The 14,485-nt window shown below is 38.6% G+C and overlaps 1 protein-coding gene and 1 long non-coding RNA gene across 5 annotated transcripts in view; one reads left to right on the top strand and one right to left on the bottom strand.

Moving 5' to 3' along the window:
* The window catches only part of LOC131523007 (uncharacterized), a 72,200-nt gene that overhangs the window by 28,816 nt on the left and 28,899 nt on the right, over positions 1-14,485 (bottom strand). The window contains exon 3 of the long non-coding RNA XR_009266692.1: positions 10,551-11,058. This is a non-coding gene — a long non-coding RNA (uncharacterized LOC131523007). The remainder of the gene's footprint in view (positions 1-10,550; positions 11,059-14,485) is intronic.
* The window catches only part of slc24a4a (solute carrier family 24 member 4a), a 41,637-nt gene that overhangs the window by 1,645 nt on the left and 25,507 nt on the right, over positions 1-14,485 (top strand). For all 4 annotated transcript variants that reach the window (XM_058748961.1, XM_058748959.1, XM_058748960.1 and 1 more), the window contains one exon: positions 7,485-7,595. In XM_058748961.1, the coding sequence (XP_058604944.1) occupies positions 7,485-7,595 (111 nt within the window). The remainder of the gene's footprint in view (positions 1-7,484; positions 7,596-14,485) is intronic.

The following is a 14,485-nucleotide window of genomic DNA, read 5'->3' as shown; positions in this document are numbered from 1 at the left end:
ATGTAAAACTCTTGGATGTATTTTAAAGATAGTATGCCATGAACTTCACATACCTTTTGAAAATCCAGCTTCTAGTTGCTTCTGATAAGCATTGATTGTCACATGATCGCTTTCTTCCATGAGGGTTTGGCATCATGATAGCTTTGTTTCCAGGTGGACTGTTAAAGAATGTGACGCACACTCACGGAAATCCTGTAGAATTCAACCAATCAGATGGCAAGTTGGAAACTCCTGAAGTGTTTTCAGTTTTGTGTGCCATATGCATCAGACATTAAGTAAATGGTCTGTGGGTGTGACATCCGAGGCTGAGACTATGTTGACATTTTCTGACACTTATGTTCTAACAACAACTGTGAAAATTTACTTGAATATCGTTAAAACAAAAAAATTGGAATTGGAATTTAGAAATAGTTTTCACTCAGAAATTACAAAGAAACAAGTAACACACTGAACATAGAAAGACTGAAATCATTTTTTGTGTAAAACATCCAAAACAATCAATCCAATAATTGGAAAAATTAATTGTTACGGTGTATAGTTTTACTACGGGAAAAAACGTTCTTGGTAGCTTTAGCTCTTAATGTTGAGATGACATGGAAGAAGCAACAGATAATTTCTTCAGTATCATGATGTATATCTGAGTGAAATGGATTATCAAAAAAGAAAAAATTTCCTGTTGATACTACTGCTCCCCAGCTCACTTCAAAAGTGTTTGGAGGTTTGCATCTTGAATATTTAGTTAACGTCTCTGTGTTCCATGGAAGAAATAAGGTCATACAGGTTTGGAACAACAACAAATCTTTAAAAATAAAACGAGTCATGTGCAGAGCTCTGAGACCCCCACTGATCATTAGCCAGCAGACAGTCTGATATCCAAAGAGTCTGATGTTTTCTTTTTTTTATTTCTCCACAAGAGTACTGTGAAAGGAAGATGAAGGGGGATTTGAGGGAAGGCAGTTTTACGAATTTGATTAAAAAAATCACATTGTAAGATGGAGGGTATAACAATCTCATTCTCATGTGTAATTTATGCTGCCTTCACGTGCTATCGGAAATTTCCTATTTCCCGCTTGTGAAGTCGTGATTACGAGCTTGTCGTATTCAAGTGCTTTAATGTCAGAAGGAAAAAAATTTTGCATCCCATTGGTTGACAATCACATAAACATTCACCGCGCTATACATGTAGTTTGCTGACAATTCTGGAATTTCGTTCAAATACATGCTTATTTCACTGCTTATAAAACATACAATATGCTTCGAATGATCATTCATATCTAGCCTATAAATACAGTACTTTAGTGACAAGACAAAGTGATGTAGTTGTTGTGAGAACAGCATTGACAGCAGCAATGGTTGTTCCCTCCACCATGTTTAAAGTTTATGACCCGCCCAACTCGGAAACTCTGGTATCAAAATTTTTTCTGAATTTCCCAGTAGTAAATACAACTTGACAGGCCGTTCATGTCCAACTTCTGATTAGGAAACTCGTATTTACGATAATTCCGATAGCACGTGAAGGCAGCATTAAGTATGGAGATGAAAAGCGTCCTAGAGGTCACAGGAAATGTAATCAGTGCCAGGTGAAGAGCCACACAGACAGCGCAGTAACCAAACTATGATATATACCTTTATAGACCAACAGAGGCTCACTGAAAAAAAGTGCCTGTGGTGACATTTCTGAAAAATATTACACTGCTTCTTGTATGTTTCGCAACTATTTTAAAGTGAGGTTTCCAGTGAATTGCATTAAAGGGGTCATGAAATGCCTTTATTATTTTGTACTATTCTCTGAGGTCCACTTATAATGTTATCAAGATTTTTACATAAAAAACATCATAATTTAGAAGTAAAAGGCTATTTTTTTTTTTGTCATGTTCTGACCCCCTCATCAGAATGCTCTCTTTGAATAAGTGTGGCGGATTGCAGACTCGGAAGTAAACGTCCACAGTTGTGATTGGCTAAACAGTTGTGTATGTTTCACAGCCTACATCCTTCATGGATGGACACTGCTGTGATTTAGGTTAAACGCATAAATGCTCAGTACATATCAAATGATCTGTAATAACAGACAAAGCAATAGTGACCACATAATATAAAAAAAGGTACTCATACTTGTGTGGTGGGACGTTACTGTCAGATCCAATATAGTCAGCACAGCAGTGTTATTTAGTTTCAATCTTTCTGAAAATCCTACATAGAATTATGCTTTGTAAACAAACCCATGGTAAAATTAAGTGAAGTTGTCTTTGGAGCTATCTTTTAGTTTCTGCGTAGACCTGTGTTTGCCTCTCTAGTTATTTACACTACATGCACGAATCGGTGGGTGGGGCTAAATAGGCAGTGATGTAGAAGCAGGTGTTGATTTTCTTCTGCGGAGGCAGTGTTTAGACACTATTACATCATAAAAAGTGGCACATTCCACAACCTGTCATTTTGGCAGATTGGCTTCAATATAAGCTGTATAATGAGAAAGTTTGAGTTCTGAAACTTACAGGATGTTTTCATAGTACAACAACCTCTTAAATGTCAAAAGATCAAGGGAATTTTGATTTCTCAGTTCACGATCCCTTTAAAAGTTAATGCTGTCACATTCGAAAATAACATTCCATCTCTTAACCCTACCCTAAACCTAACCAATAGTGGTAACAAAAGCAAACTTAGAATTAAAAAATGCATTTGCTGAAGTAACCATGCCATCTTAGCATTTTTCTTGAGGTCTTTTATTGTGACTGTTTCACAGGATTTGTACAGTGATTGCAAATGCAATGCTGTACCAGGTGAGCTACTGAGCAAGTTTACAAAGTCAGAAAAGCCAAAAATATAGAGCTGGTTATGTGATGAAAACATCAAAATGTATACATTTACAAATCATGCACTATGGTTGGTAAAAGTGTTTGAGGTCATTACATAGTACTGCACAGGAAAAAAATATTTAAGTATTTATAATCTACCCCTGTAATCATAATTTGCAAAAAAAGGAATAAAAGTTGGTGTTTTACTGCCACTGGCGTTCATTTCAGCTGGAAACTGCAGTCGGTTGTATGAATTACCTACACATACAATTGACTGCAGTTTCCAGCTGAAATGAACACCCATTGAGCCTAGGTGGTTATAAACAGAGCACAGATCAAACCCCTGTGGTACAAGCACATCTCAGACACAAATGACATCTCATTACAGGGGATTTTGCATCACGCTTTTCCACTTACTCTTAATGTGTACAGCCTGCTTGGCTGAGCGATACTAGTGGGTGCGGTTGAGTTTAATTACGCCAAAATTACAAGCGGTTTAAGGGATTACCTGCACATGATATTGTAATGATGAGGATGCTGAATATGTGCTTTTTGCTTAATGGCTCTACGGATGCTGGCATATCTGATAAGCCTGTCAGGAGTCCATCTGGTGTGCACTCCTGCTGTGATTACAGAACATCACACCTAATATGGGCCAGCTTCCCAAATTTCATTCCTGTTCTTCTGCACCTTCTCATTATCCTCCATCGATAACTATAGGGAAGTTAGTGCAGGCTGAAAATGCTGCTTAATGAACTTTTTATTGCGGTTGAGTTCATTATTCTGTCCTCCTCCTGTGACACTTCGTTACACAACTTTACTGATCTTTTTTTTTCTGCCTCTCATAAGCTGTAAGTGGGTCATTCTGTTCTTGATTTAGGAGCAGTTGGAATATTTTTGACAGGTTTTGCTGCAGTAGTTTTCAGTTTGTGGAATTTTTTCACTTTCTGTCTGGCTACTCATAATGTAGGGAATATTTAAAAGATATTGTGTGCATTAAAATGCATTTTTGATAACCTTTTTTGCAAGTTAAATACTTTTTATGTTATTTTAGGGGATTTATTTATGGGTCAATGATGTGACGCCTAAATTTTCTGTCCGATTGCATTTTTTCCGTTAAAAATTGGTTTAAATGCATAAAAATGATGCCATATATAAGTACCTCTCCCACATATGTACCAACTTTTAATTTTTCAAAAAACATTAGTTATTTGTAATTTTTCTGTTGTTCAAAGCGTCAAAACATCATGTAGTGCGACCGTCCGGCCATAACTGTTGTTTTGGAAACATCTTTGAAATTACCCTAAATTCATTCAGATTAATTTTCTGCACTATTTGGCATGTTTTGTAATCCTGTATAAAATTGCAAAACATTTGTATTTATATTTCCATCATAATATTCAGACATACTTTGTCCAGTAATCTCCATTTAATGAAATATCAAGTTATTTATACAAGCATTTATTTTTATTATAAATTTCATAGTGACCTTTCATGGTCAAGCTAACTTGTTTTGTTTAGGTGGCTAATTCTGTGCTTGTAAATTTTGACTGAATTTGAAAATATTGTGGTGTGATCACTGCAGAGTGTTTTGTATTGTAGATTACAGATTCACAGTTTTTGTGCTTTTATATCCAATTAATGGTTTATATACACAAAATATTGATTTTAATATCATTTGGAATAGATTTTTATGCAGTTTGGGTCATTTCGAGCGGTTTCTTTGTACAATATGAGAAAAAATGCAAAAAATAGAAATTTAGAGCATCTAGTTTTAGTTTGGTAATTATGCATTTATTAGTAACTTATTATATATTTATTAACTATTTTAATCTATTTTACCAGATTCCACTGCCAAGCAAAGTAAAATAAACACTCACCATAGGCAGCATGTTAATTCTGACCTTGCAGTCAAGCACAAACTCCAGATGTAATTTTCTGCTGTAAGAAAGATGTTTATGATTTCAGAACCTGAGCCAGCAGCTCTAAATTGACCCTTAGCAAAGACCCGCCCTTAGTTACTGTTGCTACATCAGACAAACCATCCGACAAACCATGGCAATTTTATGCCACACATGTTCTTATGCAGTGAAAAATACATCACGGAGCAAAGAAGACACTGACAACACGCTGACATACAAGACAGAGCAGGTTACTTTCTGTATTAAAGTCTCAGAGTTCAAATTGTTTTTTTTGTTTTTTGTTTTTTTTAAGAAATTGAAACGACAAATACTGTTTTGTGTCTCTTTAATGTGTCGTGACTGATCGCTGTAGCACCTCAGTTCAAGCGGCATGTGATCGATCATCTCTTACTAGTTATAGCACAAAAAAAACATGAATGAACATCAGAAGGTATCTTGTTTCAACTGTGAAAAGATGTCAAACACTATTTTTCAAGTTAATCTTTAATCTACTCTCCTGTCTGGTTTGTTTGTCGTACAAAACTGGCAGATTTGGTATTATGATTGCTCAGATTGCCTGTTAATCAAACGCCCGGCGAAGGGTCAATTGAGCAGCCAAGGTTGGGCAATGTTTAGAAATAACTGTCTAAAGAAATGACTGCAGTTAATGCCATATGCTGAACTTTTCACACATGTTTCTTTAAATAGATTTGTAATGATGTAAGGTCTGTGTCATTTGGAGCAACCACTCATGTGGTGCGACCAATAATGGCAATAACTGTATTAAATAAATAAAAAAATTATCTAATTTCTGTGGCTGAAATCTGAATCATTGCTATAGTATGCTTAAGTGAATGGAATTTTTAAAATATTTTTCTCAGTTTTATACAATTTACAGAAAAAATAAGTCTTCTAACTACAATTAAGGCAACTCTGAAATTATAGAACAAAAATATGAGATCATTCTGTACAAAAACTCAAAAGAAATGCAAATACTTTGTTTCTAAACACTTCAGTTACTGAGAACATCTAAAAAAAAATGTTAAGCATGTTAAGGAAATTAATTTTAATATGAATCATGGTCGCACCACATGACTTTTTTTTTTTTTTTTTTTTTTTTTTTAAGGCTATGGCTGATTCATCTAGATGAAAAAACACTCAAATCACTTAATTTAAAATTTTTATATGAATTTGTGTACACAACCTTCTTAATGTTTGAACAACTACAAAATATATTATTTTTTGTATTTTAAAATTTGCCTGTTGAAAATCCTTATGTCAATAATATAAATAATATATATGGCTAGCTGATTGCATATTAAACTGGGATAGGTTGTTTTTGAAATGTCAAAATATTTTCTATTTCACACTCTAACATCTGAGCTGGATGTCAAATTTAACCAGTCAAGAACCACTAATTCAACCACTCATCAAACCATTTTACTCAGTGAGTCACTGGACTGATTAAAACTGATGGTCTGAGAGTCAGTTTTGGATAGATTCATTACATTTTTGAATCAGGCTACACTGGTCATGCTATTTGTTGTTGCATGTAACCATCAAAAACATTGTAGGCATCAGATTTAATGTCTGTTTATTGTTTTGTAATATTTAGTGCAACCTTGTCTTTTGCAATGTAATCTTAATGTGAAGAGCTCAAAATTCAGCTAAAATAAAGTTTTCTGGAAAAAACTGTCACAGTGATTTAGTACAGTGTTTCAAGTCTTCAGAGTTGAACGTCATGAAAATCCTTAAAGAGAGAACTGAATGATGACTACAGCTACCTAGTCATTCTACTAGTTCATTGGTTTCATGTTATACAGAAAAAAGTAACATCATACATTTTATTTTTGTCAGAATTTGCATGTTTTTTTTTTAATAAATAATTTGAATAAACACAATGTGTTCAATGAATAACAGCTGTAATGCCAACTGTCCAATAAATATGTTCCACTAAATATGTGCCATAGTTTCAGAAAAAGATAAATGTGATTATCCTGGGTGTTTTTTTTTTTTTTTTTGGACCACACTCCATATCCTCATGAAAAAATGATGTGCTCAAATTGACTGCTGAAGCATAGAAATGCAGGCAAAATATGAGGCATAAAATCCTAATTCATGCTCTGGCTGTTGGGACAGTATGCATGGATGAATCTTCACACCACTTTCTTTCTACGATTTTCTCAAAATAAATAAACCCTGTGGTGCTGCTAACCATGATACAATGCACATCACATGTGAACAGTGATTAAAACAGAAAGCCAGGCAGATCAAGGCCGCAGTATCGCACTCTAACCCCAAGCCTGACCAACAAGTAATTTAGCTAATTATCTCAAAGTTGTTGACCATTCTTTGAGTATTTGGATAGTTGACAAGAAATGTAATGCAAGGTGATGTGCTAAACGTATAAAACTATTTTAAACAGTAGGGTATTTGTTTGAGGTTATATTAAAACAAAATACTAATATTTATTATATAATTGTAATTTTATGTAATTGGTGCAGGTGGGTGCAGTCCATATAAGCTGCACAAACTCTGCATTACGAAGCCATTTGAGAGAATGATTTTTTTACTATAAATTCCCTTGTCATTTGAGGTGTAACATAAAATTATGTATTAAATTGTTGGGATTATGTGTGAAACTGTCTGTAAATTATTTATTTGCTAAACAACAGTAATTCTCTGCAAATCTGTGCTGGATATGGATGGATCCGGGTAAGCGGATTCACAACAGCTTTTGCGCCTACGCTCTGAATTTGTAAACTTAATGTGTGTGTATCTTCATTTACAGGTCATGGGCTTGTGTTTCAGGAGGGGTTTGCTGTTCCCAGAGATCACCTGGGCCGAAGGCTTATGGCCGTAGCGGGCGACAATGAGACCGAAAAGAACTGCACAGAACCAGGTAATTCATACATTACTTCATAATGATTAATGCCTTTTCCCCATTAGAGTGATCACTTGTCTTGAACGTCATACTGAGAAAAAACATCAATGCAGGGCTTACCAAATGTAAATAAAAAGGGTACCCCAGGTATCTATCTATCTATCTGCAAATAACATAAAACAAATCCACAAATAACATTCATTCAGCATTCACATTGAAATTTAAGAAACATACAAAAATGTTTGTCACAGGCCTAATTGTTTTCAAGCAGCTTATCTAAAGATTTGTGATGTTTCTGCATTTTGATATATGACTGAATATTAAGTTTAGTGGAGATTAAGCTCAATATTCACTACTCACTCAAAACAGATGGTCTGCTAAGACTGCACACAGAAAACCTACTGTTTGCTTTGGGAATCTGTTCCATTTAAGATTGTCATTGATTTAATAGTTTTTCTATTTAGTAATCAAATTCATCCCATATAATATAATTTCAGTGTCTTTGATTTGTTGTGTGCGCCTATTGGTCCACACTTTGGGAAATTCGACTTGCTTCACAATATCATTGCCTTTGGTCTATTGTCACTGATATTGACAAGGCAATGCTGATAAAGACATATATCTTGAACGAAATGTCATATGAAATGCATGAAAATGTCAGTGCCAACTTATTGAAATGAATTGTTCCAACAGTAAATTAAGCGGCTCTGACTGGAAATCGTTATCGCTCTTATCGCTCCGGGCAGCTTTGTGGAAAGACAAAAGAATTGTGAGGGAAGATTTGTGATTGAGAGAAATGGATCTGTGGCTTTGCCTTGTGCATTCTATAAATGGAAGCAGGAAGGCTATTTTTAGACATTGTCCCCTCGACATCCCTGTGACCATAGGAGATGCTGGGGAAGATGAGGCCAGATCTTTGGATGTATCTTGGGAGTCCTGGCATCTCAGTGCCCGAGGGCTTTCTCATTAAGCGGCTCTTATTTGCCGAACGCCGCAGTTCGGTGCACGTGACCCCGTTTGCACTGTGATGTGAGATTATAGAACGTTTCAGGGGTTGTGTCTCTATTAGAGTCGTGAGCTGAGGAAGTTTGTCATCGTGGGCTGATGGAATCTGCCCTTTCAATTTGCTTGCTACCCATAATGAATGTTTCAGTGTTTCATGGAGTGTGGAATAGCACCGCTTTCAGGCAGATTTGCTCAGTGGTACGCCACACTCCTTCGTCAAGTGCTGACATCATGGATCTTAGCCTTGCTGCTCCCAGCCAGAATGTGAGCAAGCGGTGATCTGAGGTCTTTGCCAGCTACATGAGTGAGAAGGGAGAAGAAAGATGAGATCTGTCCATCTCTGTCAGCAACCCTCCGAGCTGAAGGCCAGGTGGAGGTCACGTCGACTGTCACAATTGTGAAACATTCGCTCATGAATTTACATCCCGCTGCGTGTGAGAGTTTGCAGAGAGCGCTTCTTTCTCGCTGTTATAATGTTAGTTATTGTTTTTAGGAATTAAAGCCGTTAGCTGTTATAAAATTCATTCAGATGTAGCTGAATTGAATTAGATACTTCCCCTTTTTTTTCTTAAAACTCCGCCCTACAAAGATACCCTTGAGACCATTGTAATCAGAGATGGAGCAGTACAGTGGCAGCACATCATCTTGGTGTCGTCAAATGTATTTAAAAAAAAAAAAAATGCAAAATAGCGTCTTGCACGACAACTGCTTATAAAGCTAAATATACCACTTAACTTGAATAATTCAGCTACCACATTATCAGCTTATGGGATGGCCTGAGAACATAGAAAATAAAATGCTTTAAGTATGAAGAACTAAAAGTTCTTCATGGATTCTACTATTTTAAAACTCATAAATACTCAGTACAGATCAAACCAACAGACAAATCAATAGTGATCGCATAATAAAAAGTTGCTCACACTTTAATCACACTTGAGTCTTTCTGTAAATCCTGCATACAGTTATGCTTTGTCTGTAAATGAATCCGCGATAAAATGAAGTGAACAAAAGACCTTGCTGACATGGTCTGGAACTTCATTAAAAATAAAGGTCATCCACCTAATGTTCGGATCAGAAGGAAGGCAATGCAAAGACTGTTTTTCCACAACTTGGCACTGCACAGCATCTTGTCTTTGTTGTCATCTTTATCATTTGGTTTCTGCATAAACCTGTGTAAACCTCTATTGTTATTCAGGCAGTGATGCCGAAGCAGGCGTTGATCATCTTCTGCGGAGGTGGTGTTTAGCCACACTATTACATCATAAAGTGGCACATTCCACAACCTGTCATTTTGGCAGATTGGTTTCAATACAAGCAGTTTTTACACTAACGAGAAAGTTTTGAGTTCTGAAACTTACAGAATGTTTTTATAGCACAATGACCTCTTGTATCTCAAAAGATCAAGGAAATTTTGATTTCTCAGTTCATGGCCCCTTTAAAATAAGAACCAGCTTGATGTTTAGTTAATTTAGCTTATTTTAGTGCTTATTTCTAGGTTTTTTGTTTTTTTTAATCGAGACATTTGGAGAGACCCTTTGGAAGGTCCCATTGGAAAAATGGATTTCAAAGTTTTTGAAAATGATACTGTTTTTATCTTGTATTTTTGTAGTTTACACAGTGACGTCACGCACAGGCAGATTACGTGTTCAGTCTATAGGTATGTGCTCCGAAGTGTAGTGTTTCTTTACAAAGTGACATCGCCAACTATTGGCCTGGCATGCATAATGTAGCATTTTTAGTCGTTTTTGCAGATCCGTGTGACTGGGGATCGTTTTGACAATGTTTGTTTTTAATACATTGTTGTCATGTAAATGTACCCTATTAATTCAGTAATATCTTTCTGGAAGTGATGTTTTATAAACAAAGCACGCACAGATAATTAAACACGGCCAGTTAATCATTAGTGATTACACTATTTATCCAATCAGCGCACAAGAAATCTCCTATAAATAACCAAGTAGGTCCTACCTCCATTATCTCGACTTTCAGCATTGGTTCATCCAATCGCCGCATCCATGTCAGAGATCCAACTCTTCCCCGAGGATAACACCTTCGACAACGCAGCTCCGCCTGCGTCTCCAACCGGCGTTCAGCACACCAGCGCTCCGCAGGACACCCTAACCAAGTCCACGGCTGCACTGCGGGGCCGCCGGCCTTCCCGCACCGCCACCGCCACCGCTCATATCTTCAGTCGTCAGGGTTCACCTTCGCCTGCTAGGCGTCAGCAACCGTCTCCAGCGTCATCCTATGCCTCAGCCCTCTCTTCCGCCCCAGCAGCGGAAAAATGGACTGTATCAGGTCTGCGCCAAGCACTTTCGATCTCCAATCTCCACTCCTCCATCCAAAGCAAAGGATAAAGCAAGTCGGGGCCGCAGTGCTCCCTATTCACAGCCTGATCAGTCCTCCACTCTTTCGAGGATGAGCCTCCGATCATCAGGCCGCAGCAGAAGATGCTTGATCTGCCCTGTTCAAAAAGCTGCAAATAAAAATGATAAACAGTATTTATCGACTCCCGTAAATGTTTCTTGTTTGTCTTCTGAATTGCTTTATCACCCTGACCCTAATTTCTCTGAATATCTACTGTCGGATCTCTCACATGGCTTTCATCCCGGTATTGAAAATCTCCCCTCTGAAAACCTCATCTGCCCCAATCTCCAATCTGTTCTAGCCGAACCTGAAACAGTCGATCTTATCAAGAAAGAAATAGACACAAATTTCATGATCGGCCCCTTTTCCGTTCCTCCATTTAACATTTTCCACGTTAGTCCCATAGGTGTAGCTACCAGAAAATGTACAGGTAAAAAACGCCTCATAATTGATCTCTCTTCCCCGCATAACTCCCCGCTCCCGAGTGTTAACAGCCTCATTCCACTCAAAGAATTTTCTCTTCATTATCACGACATCGACCAAGCCATTACCATGATTAAAGACGCAGGTCGCGGTGCTGGAATGGTCAAAGTCGACATCACCTCTGCCTTTAAGGTGATGCCCATTCACCCAGGTTTTCACCCAAAAATTTTACTTTTCCATCCGCCTCACGTTCAACTGCAGAAGCAGCCCTAAAATTTTCGACATGTTGTCAGGAGCAATCTGCTGGATCCTCTCCAACAATTACGCCGTACCCTACTTAGTCCATCTCTTAGACAATATTTTTTTTATCATCTCGCCCCTCGACTCCATCCCAGCCGCGCACCTTTTGACAACGCAAAAAGTCTTTGCAGAGCTCGGAAAACTTTGGAACGGCTTATCCTTCTTTTACAGCGACTTGATTTCTTCTCCAGTCGATATCCAATTATTTACCAACGCCACCCCCTCTGTCGATTTTGGAGGATTTTACCAGAACCGCTGATTCGCTTCTACATGGCCCCCCAGCTGTTACAGCTACCTCAGATGTTAACATCCTCGGCGCTTTTCGAGCTATATCCTATAGTCGTGGCAGCCTTTTTGTGGGGAAAAGAGTGGTCCGCCGCTAGCATTATTATTCACTGCAACAACGAGGCTACCGTGCACTGCATTAATAAAGGGCATTCTCATTCATTCACCCTAATACCTCTGCTAAGACGCCTAATTTGGATCTCGGCTTGTGACTAGTTCATCATAACTGCACATAACACATTTCCAGGTCCAAAAACCGAATAGCTGACTCTTTCTTGTTTTGCCTGTCAGAAATTCAGGCAGTTGGCACCAGAGGCAGAACCACTCCCAAACCCAGTACCTTCTTGTTTAGGCTGATATTCCCTTAAATCATCCTCCGAGACCTCTCTTCGAAGCTTCCCTCGATTCCATACTTCAAGCAGTTTCTCCCAGAACCCTACAATCCTATTTAACAGCATGGAAATGCTTCAAAGCATTTCATTCTGCCTACAACCTGCCGTTCCCCGATTTTTCCCTGCTCTCTATCACCTCATTCATATCTCACCCGAACATTAACAAAAACCTCCAAGTCGGCTCCATAAAAGGCTATCTAAGCGGAATCCAATTTTTTCACAAGCTCATATTTGGTTCACTCTCACCTCAAATAGCCAATTCACAGACCACCCTTCTCATCAAAGGTATTCAAAGAACCCATCCCACCCACCCAGACGCCAGGCAACCCATAACCCTAAAAATCTTAACCAAATGCATTTCCACTCTCCGCAGAGGTTACCATTCCACCCACACCGCTTGCACACTAGATGCTATGTTCATCCTAGCATTCTTCGGCTTTCTTAGATGCTCTGAGCTCACTATCACTTCCAGCTTTAACCCGAACATCCACCCCACTATTTCCCACTATCCAAACGCCCGGTCGCTGGTCGTCAGAAACCTTTAAAAACTACATCCGATTGGACCGCTCCCACATCATAGAAGCCTACCAAAACCTCATCAGCAGCCCCCTGTAAACCCAGTCTATCCCTTTTCTTCTCCACTTTACATCCCAGCAGCGCCTCACTCCTGCAGGAGCTTTTCAGCTTGCCCCTCTGCCACAGCAATGACTGCTCCGCAGGAGCTTGCATCTGTATTTCCCTACCGTTGTAGCAGAGCACGCTTCCGCAGAAGCCACTTTCTTCTTCTGATGCTGCAGCAGTTAATGCCCCCACAGAAGCCTTTCCCGTATTTCCCCTACTGCCACAGCAGTAGTTGCTCCCGCAGGTGCCTTTATCCCTCTCTTTCAGCAGTGAAGGCTTCCGCAGAAGCCAACTACTCTTTCCAGGTACCATCATAACAAACGTACACCAATGACGTCCAGCACCCTCTAATATTAAGCCTTGCTTTTTTGGGGGGGTCACAAACGCAAGTATCTGGCTGCTGTCCTGTTCTAATCGCATTTTGGGGGAGCACTTTGAGGCCGGGCCAAACACCGAGCTCGGACCCCTCTCCCCGGACAAGGGGAGAGCCCCGGGCTCGGGAGTCTTGCCGAGCTCGGAGCCCTCTCACTGGACAGCACGCCAAATACACATAACCTTTACTCAGTTTGATTATATGTAAGTGTGAACTTGTGAAGTGATGTTTTATAAACAAATTTCGGGAGGAGCACACAGATAATTAAACACAGCCAGTTAATCATTAGTGATTACACTATTTATCCAATCAGCGCATGAGAAATCTCCTATAAATAACCAAGTACGTCCTACCTCCATTATCTCGACTTTCAGCATCCCTCCACCACCCCGACTCCACACCTTTAGCCCATTCTACCCCCGCACAGGGAGAAGCACTCAGGGGAGCACTTTGAGGCCGGGTCAAACACCGAGCTCGGAAAAAAAAAAAAAATCCAAATAATATTTGCAGTGTTAAAAGTTATTCCCAAAGAGTTGAATTAACAATCTACAGTGTTAAACAGTACTCATGTTCAGTGTTGTTACATGGTGTAATATTTATGTAATTTCACTTTTACATTGATTTTACATTCATTTTCGTCTTCGCCCACTTTGGCCTAAATATCCACCATTCTTTTTTAAATATTTTGTTACCTTGAAAGGATTTGTCTTTTATAATAGGGAAATTAGTTTGGCTGTACTGCTCAGACAAAATAGTAAAACCAACATGACAAGAATCGTGATGAAATCGTGATATTTCTAAAAGAAAAAAAACGTGATATATTTTTCCATATCGCCCACCCCTATAGTGTTTGTTGCAGGATTCGTCTCTCTGTGGTAAAACTGCGGATATTTCTGTACAGCCCTTAGTTTCATTTGAGCTCCAGCCCAGATCTTCTGTGGCTTATTTCCAAAACTCATCAGAGCAGCAGTCCAGCAACATCTTATGTTTTCCTTAAACCATTGTTTATCCCTTGATGTAGACATCAACACAGTGCCCACACATATTGTAACTATAGCTCTAACAGAATGAAGGTGGGTAATGAGTTCATTGATGTAGCTTCTCTTGAGAGGTATAGCGTAATTAAATCAAGATGTTATGCA

This window comes from Onychostoma macrolepis, chromosome 17 (assembly GCF_012432095.1).
Source record: "Onychostoma macrolepis isolate SWU-2019 chromosome 17, ASM1243209v1, whole genome shotgun sequence".
Taxonomy (NCBI): domain Eukaryota; kingdom Metazoa; phylum Chordata; class Actinopteri; order Cypriniformes; family Cyprinidae; genus Onychostoma; species Onychostoma macrolepis.
Note: the sequence above shows the minus strand (reverse complement) of the source record. Positions and strands in the feature narration are given on the sequence as shown.